A 13,304-nucleotide genomic window follows, 5' to 3' on the forward strand; every position below is an offset into this window, starting at 1 on the left:
CCAACTCTACGTCTACTGACATCAACAGCCTGACACAGATAAATCACACTCTAATAATGCTGTCAATGTGTGGCTATGCTAGAGGCAAAAACAAACTGACATGGTTTGGGGGAAAAACAGGGTTAAAAATGATCAATTTTCCAATAAAAAGAAAGAGAATTAAAAAAGAGAATAAAAAAACATAATAAAGAAAGGCTAACAATTGAGTCAGAACAGAGAATAAGCTTAATAGATGCCTGTCATGGCCACATAGAGATTCATCACACATGATTTGTGACCTACATCCAAACTGCCTTCTCCCCACCTTTGTCAAAGCACTCTAAAAAAAGATCTTTACATTAAATCATGAGGACAATATCAATATAAAGAAATGGCATGAAGTCTCAAGGCCTTCCAGCACACATGGTTACAGTTTGATTTACAAGCCTTTGGCAGTCAGCTAAACATTTCTATATGCAGGACACTTCATGCTATATCATGCTGTCATGGGTTCGCTCAAAGTATATTGATGTATGCAATTAAAAGCTTGCAGAGTCAGCTGATCTTGGGTATAGACTATCAGCATATTTTTTAGCCATGTGTGGTTCTATGAATGGGAATTACTATGAATGGGAATTAGGGTCTTTCACTCTACGACTTTGGCCCTGACTGAAATATCTCAAAAACTACTGGATGGATTGCCATAAACTTTGGTACAGACTTCTGTGGTACCAAGAGGAATACTACTGACTTTGATAATCCCCTGACTTTTCCTCTAGCACTACCATGACACTGACATTTTTTGCAATGAGCAACATGAGTTAACAACAAGGATTTCAAGTAAATTTGGTAAACACATTCACGGTTGCCCCAGGATGAAATGCAATGACTTTGGAGATGCCTTGTACTTTCATCATCATTAGGTCAAACAATCTGCTTTTTTAATACTTTGATTTATCACTAAATACCAGCCACTCTAACCTGTGAACACAGGCGCCAAAAAAAAAAACAGGTCCCATGATGCACACACACTGCTCACACAGGCAGTGTGGCCTGGATGTTAGACTGACAGAAGGTTTTGTTGGATAGCTGAATAGCTTCAGAAACCCCCTGCCACGCTTTCCTGACATTAGCATTGGAGGGCCATGTCCAACCATATCTGTGATTTAATGACAATTGAAGTTTAACCTTCTCTCTTTATCTTTTTCATTCTTAACACAACTGTTTCTATCACACAACACAATGAATGTCTTGCAGGAGAGACCATCTCAAAATGTGCACTGTTATCCCCAAGTGTAAACGATATTGAATTTCCCACCGTGATGACAGCTTCTCACTCCACCTTTAAGTGTTGCCTTCAAACACTTACCTTCACAATATATTCTGTTTTTATTCATTTTTAAAATGTATCATATCGTAAGACGACTGACATATTTTACTTTTCTATGCATTTAGGCAGTCTTACTACAGTATATAAACAAGCAGTAGCTGGATTCATGGAGATTGGCAGTGGTGGGATGAAGCTCAGGGGGCTTCCTGTCCTCACCAAGCACTAGCCTATTAGCGGAAGCACTTCTCATAGTACTATAAATAGCAGACACACACATAACTCAAACTGAAATACCCTCTCCCCTCATCCTCTGTCTGGCATCAGCAACAGCAGGAGAAGAAGCCCCCTAAGTTCAGGTTTCGGGGCCTTAAGGGCAACAACAACCAACAGAGAAAATAAAAAAAAGTTTACAGAAGTCTAGGAAGACAGATTGAGTGTGGCATACTTTAACTTCCTCCCAACATGTCACTGAACAGGATCTCACTTCAGCACATTTGCGAGTATGAGATCATTGTGTCACATGGGATTGACCTCTGCTGCTATACTGAAAAGGAGCTGTATGGTTTGGGGCAGACACAAGCCTGTATTGAAGAGAAACTGTACAGCTGAATAAAAAGACATTCTTTATAAACCTGCCAGCTGCATCTGAAGCTGAACGTCTGTTCCCCAACCGGCCTGTGAAGAAACTGCACTGTGGTTTTGCAGCTTTCTCAAGATCCACTCATACAAACAACTTTATACTCTACTCCACGCATCTTTGGGTCCTGAATAATACACCTGCTACCTGCCATGACATAGTTGCGTCAAACACTTAAGTCCCTGCTCACAGTAAAAAACACTGGTGAAATACACTCTGGTTCACAGGAGAAACACCTGAGGCATATTTTAGCCCAAAATGAAAGGGCCCAGAAAAGCCTTACATTTATTTTTGATGTCTTGATCTGAAAAATATTGACAAGTCTAACTCATTGTGCCCCAAAAATGTACAAAAGGCCCCTATGGTACTGAAAAGATATGCAACTGTATACTTTTTACTTATTGTGTACTTCTTACTTCAGAGGAAAACATTGCAACGAATTTACCAGACAGAGGCGTTACTGATTACGTTGCAGATTCAAAATTTGCTCAAAAAATACATATTATTTACTAAACTATACAGCATAATATATGGCATTGTTTTCTTGTTTATTCAAAATTGGTTAATATTGCACGTTCTGTATGTCCAAATTGCACCAAATTCAACAATGTACATTAGGCCTGAGTTAAAACAATCTCTCCATGCAGTTCAAAGCGATCTTCATTTAAATAATTCAAAATCAATTCATAAACTCCGAGATCAATGTTTTAATATATGTTTTTTCACAGCAATGTGTGAAGCTTTAACCCCGTAAATTTCTTTGGTCCCAGCACTAAATAATTAAATACTAAAGTATTGAAAAGCTCTGATGTTAGAGGTTCTTTTATCTGCAACTGTTAGCTTTCTTTTTGATGATTGGGTGTAATTTGTTTTCATGCTGCAGCCTCTCCTCCTACCGGTGTCTATGCGCCATGGCTGCAGCTTCACATACACACACACAGACACACAAACATGGAGTGATCAGAGATGCTGCGGTGGAGACAGTGAAGTGAAAATTACTCAAGCTGACAACTATGCTCATTAGTGTAAGTACATTAAAACCTCTGCAAGGAAAAAGACTGTACTTTATCTATACACCTGTTCAACTACCATTAACATGTAAGCATGTAGAAAAGTGACATCTGAATCTGCTCTGCCAGTTTCTCATTCACCAAAATCATGTTTTACACAAGGGTAATGCACTAATTCAGCTAGCGAATTGTTACTAAAAGCTAAAACTACTGTTTATATCTGACTGTTTAGCATAATTTCTAAAATTTACCAGCAGTAACATTACCTTCAGACAGTAATTCCATCAGCAGCAGAAGGAGGACAGAGGACAGAGAGACTGACAGATATTGACTGATGTCTGTTCTTGACTCTGTCTGAAATGTCACTTAATATTGTTAATTAATTTACCATTTAGATTTGTTTCCAGTGAGATACTGAGATACTTTATATAGTGATTAAGGTCTTTTAATATTACTGTTACTGCTCTAGAAATAACATTTAATTATAAAATATTCAGTTCTAATCATGTTCTGAAAATATACTTCTTCTAAAGTAATTCCTTGTACAATTCACAGCATTAGGTCTTTGAGAATCTTGAATTTACATTCAAGAAAACCTGCTGAAATACACCTAAATAAATCGATATCAGATCGAATCAAATATCAAATCGGGACCTTGTGAATAAGAATCAAATCGATTCAGGAAATCATTGATGGTACCCAGCCCTAATCTATGTCCTTTGGTCCCCAGTAATTCACCCGTCAAGTGTGAAGCAGAGTGAATGAACAGTTGTTGAAATATGGAAAGGACAGACGGACATACAGACAGAATGGCAGACAGTAAGAGAGTACTTCCTTTAGACACTCATGACTTTGCTGATGTTTTAGGGAAACAAACAACTCAAGAGAAGGAGTAAAACTCTGTAAGTGTGACAGTATGACTAAGCTGATATTAGCACTTCAATGTTATGCGCTGTGTGTGACACAGCTATGAGTAAGCACAGAACAGAGCATCAAAGCAGCGATATCATTTTCACCATTGAATCTGGTGGCACAACACACAATGAGGACAACCCAGAATGGCCACAGGTGACAGTAACCCAAACCTTCATGATATAAGGAGAAAATGAGTCAATGGTATCGAATTACAGACAGTTTGAGGCAAATTGTTTCAAGACAGTATATCAGAGGGGCAGAGATGGTAATAGGAGCATCTTGGAAACTAAACTCCCGGAGAGGGCACTATCATGAAGCTAATGTACTATTCAGACAGGAGAGATAATTGCTGTGTTGCAATCTGAATAATACATTTCTCAAACTAAGAGTGCAATATCATCAAGTCGAAATGTTTTGTGCTCCTACAGTCCACAAAGCTGATGAAATCACCATCAAGTCATCAGGGCTGAACCAGTGAGTACTCAGTGAGGTCATGATCGCTGTATTTTGTCTGGGAATTTGGTGGATTGATGAGTATATATTTACATGGTGATATAATTATATTTTACACCCTTTTACAGCAACAATTATATGAATAAATAAAAAGATTTGAACCACATCCCCAACATAGTTTTATTTCTGGCTGTCTGCAGAGTTACTGGCCAGGTCAACTTGGATAACTGTGAATTTTTAAGATAAACATAAAGTGGGTATAGTCAATATTTTTAAATAAGAATATATCAAATGACAATGTAAAACAATATAAAGACAATATCAAAGGAGTCCGTTGTAGTACAGCACATAGAATTATCAGGATCCTTCTTTGCAGGATTTTCCCAAAAAACAATGTAGCCCATAGACTCATACAAAAGCAATCAAAAGTTACTAAAACCATGGCAACAGTGACAAGATGTACAAATATGGCAAGGCAAAACGCCAAGTGGACAAAACTTGTTCCAAAACAAGAGTGAGCTTTCACTTTTGCTTACAAGCACTATAGGAAATTTTTTTCTGTTGGACAACAGGGTGCCAGCAATTAGCTTAGTTAGCTCATGAATCCCCAAATTTTCCCATTCATTATCTTATGTACACCACATGGATACAGCACAAGGCTGCAGAGGCAACCGGGACATCTAATTTTCCCATTAAGAACAACTAATTTTGGTCAATCACATTACTGTCTCATCGTATTGAGCTAACGTAGCCTATCTACATATAAGTGGGATAGCTATGAAGAGAAGTTTGTGGGGTGGGCAGCACTAGCTCTTGATCATGCATGTACTATAAAAAAATGTCACGTAGACACTTACACCATATTTGGCAAAAAAGTACCAAAACTCTAATGATTCAAAAGGCTCAATGCAATTACATGTATCAGCTCCAAGGAATCAATACTATGAAAAGAATCAGTCTGCACATCACTGCCCGAGTGGACAGAAATTCAGTTATTGCAAGTTTAAGTATTAAGTGTTTTTTATAGACTTTTATAAACCACTTTGGACACTGGATTATCTTTGAAAACAGGACTACTTTAATTATCTCATAGAAGTGAACGTGTTTGGTTATTATAGGAAAAATGATTACCTCATAATTTCCAGTCATAATAGATACAGTAGATGGTAATAAAATCATTATAAAGTCATCTACAGCAAATGTGATGTCACAGCATACTGGCAGCAGCATTATTCATCCCACTCTGTTCCAGTAGGCACATCACATCAGCACATCAGGTTGGTTTATTGACTTTCTCCTCCTGGCACTAACTCTTCTTTTACTCAGGAGTCTAATCTCTGTTGCACTTTGGCCACAGTAGTGAGCCATACAATACTTTAAGCTCATAGCCTGTTTTTAAAATAAGTTCCAGGAATGTTGCTGGACAGTGAGCAGGTTTCAGACGGGTGACCTGACTCTCCTGACTCTGTGTCTGTGTGAATGCTGATGTCATTCTCCGGGTCTTACACCAGGCGACAGGGTGACTGCAGCCCGAGTAAACTGAGGAGCCAACGGTTAAATATGGAGCTCTAAAACAGACACAGACCTGTAGTAACTTATGCTAACTCTCTTTAAATAAGCTTCAGTGTGCCGGAAAAAAAGAGGATATATTGGCAGAAATTGAAAATAAAATTCATTACGATGTCTTCATTGGTGTATAATCACCTGGCTGAATATAGGAATCGTTTTGAGTCATTTATGTCAGCAAATGGAGCGGGCCATCTCCTGTCTCCCATGGAGTCTGCCGTGTTTTTCCTACAGTAGCCCAGAATGGACAAACCAAACACTGACTCGAGATAAGTTTAAGTTTGTTGCCTCACCACTAGATACCACTGAATCCCACACGACACCTTTCTTTACAATGTGTTTAAATTAATTTTAAACCATGCATCCTACATACTTGTTTCATTCGTAATATTCAAGTGTAAAAATAGTTGTTTAGGTTTGAGTTAGGTATTAGTATTTCCACTTTATACATGATTATACCTTTCCTCTATTTCATAGAGAATATTTTCCCTTTGTTTTAACTGTGTTAATTGGGTTTCAGTTTTACAAATGAGTTTGATGCACGTATCAGTTGCATGTCTTAAACACAAGAGGACCTGCTGTGTTTGTAGATATAAACAGTTGATTGTAAGGTAACAAAAATACAACGATCCTAAGTTGTCAGTGATTGTAAACTAATGAAAACATAGTTATGCATATTATATTCCATTTCTGCCAACATATGTCCCTAAATCCTACACAGATTTACATTTACACTGTGCTACTTTTTCTGTGAATGTTCATATATCCAGTTTTTGTGTATGGCTCTTTTGCTACATCATTAATAGGGAATGATAAACAAAACTTTTAAGTAGGAAATATAGGAGTCTGGCTATAACTGTGCTTGCTGAATACATAGTGGAAAATACAGTTTTGATCTCTAGACTGAAAAAAAACTATATATTACAAATCTTTTCTCTCTGGCACCTCATCAGATGAAATACTAATCGAAAAGCTTAAGGTAAATTAAGCCAGTATGTTATTTATACTTATAAGGATTTCCAAAGATTTACGATCTGTTATTATAATTTATTCATGATTACAGAGGGACTGGTATGAGGCTTATGAGTGTTCCAGTCACACTGAAAGACGCAACGAAACAGCTGTTGGCAAAAATATCAGAGAACAAACAGTCACACAGACGAGCAAACACACATCTCACCCATGAAACTACGGGACACATTAGTATCTCCACTCCCCTTGTGTGAAGTCTGCATCAGACCCTAACTGCTCAGGGAAAAAAAATCACTTAAAACTGCTTTTTTTTCCTTCTTCAGAAATCACTGCATGCCAGCTGATTCAGCACAAGATCTACTCTCATCCACTCTCCACTTAGTGTAAATCATCGTCTATTAACTCAGGCTGCTCTTGCTGTGCATGCTGCACATAAACATGCTAAAACTCCTGCACCCAGAGTTATGAGAATGATTTAGCAAATCTGGTGCAGCAAAGAAATGCTGACTGTAGCAGCCACAACTTAAATTTCAGCTCCTAACTCCCCTTAAAATGAAGTTAATGGTATTGTGAACATTTTGCACGAAGAGCAGGTGCAAATACAAGAAACCTCACATTTAAACTGAGTGTAAGGTGCAACAAAAAGTCAAAAAGGACGCACACACACAATCAGGGGGCACAAAGCACAGTGCCGCATTCATGCACTCACCAGCTCTGAGGCTCTGGGGTAAGCTGCTGGTGAAGTGCTAGAGAGAAACCAAAAAAGGTGCCACGGTCTCCCAACTTGTGCAGTGTGTGAGTAGTATCCAGGTTAAAGCCCCACACTTGGCTTGAAAGGCTCAGCAGAGCCCAGAGGAGCCAGTGATGAGAGGAGGAAGACGAGAGGGAGACAGTGTTCCCATGTCCCACCGGGGCTGCCATAGCAGGGAGCAGGTCCTCTTTAGCAGCAGAGCAAGTTCAGTTCAAGAAGGGGAGAATCCTTTTATGGCTCCCAGAGAGATAAAAGAGAAAAATCCTGTGTAGGCTCTTCTCCTCTGTGGATGCCACCCTTGTTTTCTCTTTCTCGTCCTCCCTCGCTCTATGTTGCTGCCTCTCAACTCCGTTTGCTGCTGTCAGTCTGAAGAGCAGGCTGTGAAAATGTGGTCGCCACTAGTATGTGTGTGTGTGTGTGTTTCTCTCAATGCATGTGCGCCTCCCCCTCCTCTATGCTCAGAGGGAGACAGAGGACAAGTGCCTTGAATAGCCCGCTCACTCCTCCCCCTCCCCTCTCTCTTTCTGTCCCTCCCTCCCTCCCCTCCCTCAGCTGACATCAACACTCAAGGGACTGCTGCCAAAATACCAAGCAAGGTTGTCAAGATACTTGGAGGCAATTGAATAGAGAGAGAGAGAGAGAGGGTGAAAAGACAGCAAACCGTTTTATCTGGTGGAGTTCACACGGTCCAAAGTGCCTCTTTCTGTGGCCGCTCTTCGCTGCAGGTGCTTGTAGTCTGAGGAGCATAAAAGGAGGAAAATAACTGATGTTGAAAGTTAAAAAGCCAGACATGAAGAATCCAAAGGTTTTTTTTTTACTCTGAGCTTAAAAGCGCTGACGTCTGACTTGATCTGGAATGAATCAGGGAGACAAAAGAGCCCTAAATGTGCACAGTGACCCAGGAAACTTTATTACAGACCTTTAGCTCCTCTGGAAAGGGAGAGCGGGAGAACTATGTGCTGTGACGGAGCAATGAGACATAATCAGGAAAATTGCAGCACTCCAACAAAGCACATCCAGTGTTATTTTATTCATTCACCAATGTGAATTGTAAGTGTTTTCCCCCAATTATTTTCCATACAAGTAGCTCAAACAAAGAGCATAATGCCAAGCTACCTCAGTCATGCCCTCTCACCAACCACAACTGTGGTTTTAACCAGCTGATTTCTGTTTCTCTCCAGTCAATCTGTGTGCAGCTGTCAGCGTGTCACCTCAACTGTTCCACATAATAAACCTCACACACTCAACAGTTGCACACCAACAACGCGAGACAATAAAATACTTTTGTGTCACCTTCCCATTTAGGGTTTTGCATGGTAGAAAAATGTTGAGAGGGATGTGACTTTAAATTTAATTCAGCAGTAAGGGTTTTTTAAGTGGATATCCATTCCATTGCCAGAAAAAAGTAGGTATTTTATGTTTCCAAAAAAGAAGAATACTTTTGCACTTTATAATGTTGTGGCAGCAGATATCTTGCACATTTCCATTTTAACAACACTGCGGTAAATGTGTGCTTAGATTTAGTCACTAAAAACACTTGGTTATGGTTAAGGAAAGATTGTATGTTGACTTATAATACCCGGTGTGGGGCACAATTCAGGAAAAGCAGCAATGCCGCGGTAAAAAACAACCATTTTCTTGGCCCCTTCCCCATGGGTCACTACAACTACGGAATGATTACTAAATGGGACTACCGGGCTCAGGCACAGGTGCCCAAAGTGTAATGGGGCCCCCTGGCCTTCACTTGCAAAATTTAAAATTAACACATACCTATCAGAAAGAGGGTCAAAATGACAAAAAAGAAAAATTACCTCAAAGAGCCACAAAACAACCGCAGGCAGAAATGAATACAAAATGACCACAAAGAAACACAAACCAACAGAAAGATGCATAACGACTACAAAGAGATGCAAAACCACCACAAATTCTGTGAGCCTTGCTCCTATAAGAGAGGTGATGGGGCCCCTTACATATCTGTGCCCCGGGGTCCATTGTCTCATTATCCGCCCATGGCTACAACGCCCACGTCCGAAGCCTAAAGGCTGATGGAAACACAGCAATGACTCACTAAACAGAACTGGTTTTGTTGTCTGATGGTCTTGAACAGCGGCCTGCAGTTTGGCAGAAACTCATTTATAACATCACTGTAAAAGTGCTGATATGATACAGATGAAACACGCAAATGTAATGTATTTGTGGATTTTAGAAATGTACAATACCAACATTTTTGTGGCAAGTGGGCTGGATATTCATATTTCCAAATAAGTGCAAAAAATTTTATTTGCAGCTAAAAGTTTTAGATGAATACATTTTCCTTTTTTTTAACCCTTTAAACTCTAGATGAAAATTAATTTTCTTGTACTACTCTTGTAAAAGTATTTAAACCTTCAAAATATGACCAAATTGGTTTGCTTTCTTTTAAAAACATGGGGAAAAGTTGGTGAGCAATTTGACAAGAACTGTTCTGTAAACTGCAAGATGTTAGTAGATTTGGAAAATTAGTTTTAAAGAAGCTAGGAAAAAAATATATATGTATTTACAGCATTTAAATTGGGTTCATTCTGTGGAGATTCTTTGGTGTGTAATATACACTCAGTGGCCACTTTATTACACCTGTATAATATAATGCAGTCTGGCGCAACAGCCCTGTTAGGTTAGTGTAATTATTAAGTATATCCTCAATTTTAGATGGTTTGTTTTCTTGCAGGGAGTCAACTAAACCACGTGAGAGACTTGGTGGTGTGATTTTATTGCCTGAAAATTCAGCTGAGATGTTATCTTTGAGCTCTGAGCTTCTTGACAAAACTTGCACATTAAGGAGGATTAAAAGTAAAAGTGAGATTAGTGTCTCTGGACACTATCATCACCAGGTTAGTGGAAGGATGAGCTCCTCTCATGTGATCTGGCTGGCATCATGAATCAGCTTCTGGTGTCAGTTACTATCTGCCCCCTACTGCCTTTAAGCAGTATTAAAATAAAGAGCTGATGAGCTTTCACTCAGCTGCCTCTTTATTAGGTACTGTACATCTGACTAAAACTGATGCTGTCTAATAGACTTTAACAGTCCTGCGATAGATCCTGCAATTAATGACATACTCTTATATTATTTTGTCCACCTCATATATAAAATAAGAATAGGCTTAATCATAGAAGCACCCCTGATACAACAGCATCACAGCGACATCTTTTCAGCAGGACTGTTGCATTAGACTGCATTAGTTTAGCGATTAACCTAATACACTGGCAATTCAGTGTATCTAGATATACAGATAGAAAGATATTTCAAACTGGTAAAGCAAACAAACAGAAAAATTAACAAAATGGCAATATCAAAAATGAATGATAACCTACACTCAATGAACAGATACAAATAAGCAACAAGAAATTGCATCTTGCGTGTTCAATAAGGAGTAGGAGGAAGTATAAACTTATTATTTCCTACCCCTTCTCAGCTAATCAGTAAATTAATCCGTGAACTTCATCACTAACATATACATACACTTAAATATTTATGCAGATAGACTCACATGCATTCAAATATACACACATATATCCATATGCTTGCATGCATACATACATTAATGTGCATGCACGTGCAAACAGATCCCACCAATCCACCTGCACAGCCTGCATATGCATGTATATTCATATATATTAATCATAATTAAAATACATACATACGACATACAAGTATATTTGAAGATAATTTATATTTTTTTAGTAGTTTCCGAGACTTAGCAATCCTTCCAATGACACAAAACCTACTTTGAGACTTCACAGCGATAATAGAGGCTCAGCGAGGCTGTGCTTCGAGCTAAATGCTAACGTTAGTATGCTAACATGTAGCTGTATAATGTTTACCATCTAAGTTTTCTAAGTATAACCATACTTACAAACTAATCAGCATTACAGTGTATGTCGAGTTGAAGCATGGGAAGATACTTGGGGAATAAAAAATGACGAAATGTAGGAAGACTGATTCATTTTATAGAGCGTAAACTGAACTTTAAGCTAGCTCTTATGTATGCTAACGTTACACAAAAGCGAATTAGCTTACATATTTGGAAGAACGTTAGCGTTAAATAACGAGTAAAGAAATTATTAACCCGTGTTGCTCAACAAGCACAATCGCACTTATCAAACGTTTATTGGCACCATTAGGGAAAGTTTACCTACTTGTTTACGGAAGTGCGTGGCATGACGTCGAGACGCCGAGTGCGCCGCCAGCCTGCCGTTGAACGTCATCTCCTCTGTGTGATGTTGTTTCCCGGACCTTTCTAATAAAATACTTGCCTTTTTCATGAAATTGTATTACTTAATTCATGTAATATTACTATTTCAACTTTTTTTTCTCGAAATATTACCACTTTTCCCCTGTGATAGGCCTATTACAACTTTTTTTCTTGAAATAGTATGACTTTATTCTCATTAAATTACGACTTAGTTTTTTCTTGTAATTTTACAATTACTTTCTGAAATATTACATTTCCTTTCTTGTAATATTATGACTATTTTTCTTGAAATAGTATGCTATTTTTTTATTCTCTCTTGACTTTATTCTTATAACAACTTTTTCTCCTAATATTACAACATTAATATTAGGAGAAAACTACTTTTACTTTTACGATTTTATTCCCATTAAATTGCAACTTTACTCTTTTAATGTTACAACCTTTTTCTCCTAATATTGAGATTTTTTATAATATGAATTTATTCTCATTAAATTACAACTTTATTCTTGTAATATTAGGCTTACAACATTTTTTTCATAATATTACAACATTATTTCATGAAATAATATGAGTATTCTCAAAAGGTTTCAACTTTATTCTCGTAATAATATAACTTTTTTTATTGAAATTGTATGACTTAATTCTCATTAAATTTCAGTTTTATTTTAGTAATATTATGACTTTTAACATGACCCTAATCCTCTTTCCTAGTGTTCTACTTGTTAACAGTCATCAAATGTTTTTACAATCAATGTTAGAGTCACAATATTGATTGAAACACTAGATGTTGCATATGTCCAATTGTCCAATTTGACATCTACAACTGTGCAACTGTCTAAAGCCCTTCTTGCGTCAGCAGACATTCTAAATATTTTTCAGTGGGGCAAATTAAAATACACTTCGGCATTGGAAAAGAAAAAAGAAAAACACTGCATAAACCAAAGTATGGAAGCATTTAAATTTTGACTTGATGATTATTCTTCCTGAGGGAGCGTACATCAAGTCTATTCAAAAGCTGTCACAATATTGATAAAAAAAACAAAATGTCAACCTGCTGGCTGCACTAAAAGAAAAGTCACCAGAGTCTTTAGGATTCATCCTCTGGAAACAATAAGTGTCTTTATACAATATTTAATGGCAATCCATCCAGTAATTGATATTGGATGGATGAGATATTTTAGTTTGGACCACAGTGACCAAACAAACTAACTAATATTTCCATCCCTCGATCTACAAAGCTAATACTTTGGCTTTTTTGTACCTTATCTGGAAATGTTTTAGCACACATCTTCAGTGATGAAAAAGATGTAAAAATAGCAAAAACATAAATAATGTTTGAAACTTATTATCACTTATCTGTGGTAATGGAACAGATTTAAAAATACTGAAAGATAAATAATGCTGTCAAGTCAGTTTGTTTTTCCAAGCATGTGGGAAAGTTCAGCATGCATGTATCTCT

The 13,304-nt window shown here is 37.7% G+C and overlaps 1 protein-coding gene across 3 annotated transcripts in view; it reads right to left on the reverse strand.

Annotated features, from left to right (window-relative positions):
* itga7 (integrin, alpha 7) overlaps nt 1-8,067 on the reverse strand; it is a 46,172-nt gene extending 38,105 nt beyond the window's left edge. For all 3 annotated transcript variants that reach the window (XR_015779082.1, XM_088089203.1, XM_088089198.1), the window contains exon 1: nt 7,572-8,067. Coding sequence is in view for 2 of the 3 variants with exons in the window: in XM_088089203.1 (XP_087945329.1) it covers nt 7,572-7,783 (212 nt within the window). In the remaining variant the exon portion in view is untranslated. The remainder of the gene's footprint in view (nt 1-7,571) is intronic.
* Nucleotides 8,068-13,304: the final 5,237 nt, after the last annotated feature.

The sequence above is a fragment of the Plectropomus leopardus genome, chromosome 2, assembly GCF_026936395.1.
Source record: "Plectropomus leopardus strain MGB_pleo_1.0 chromosome 2, ASM2693639v1, whole genome shotgun sequence".
NCBI classification, from domain to species: Eukaryota; Metazoa; Chordata; class Actinopteri; order Perciformes; family Serranidae; genus Plectropomus; species Plectropomus leopardus.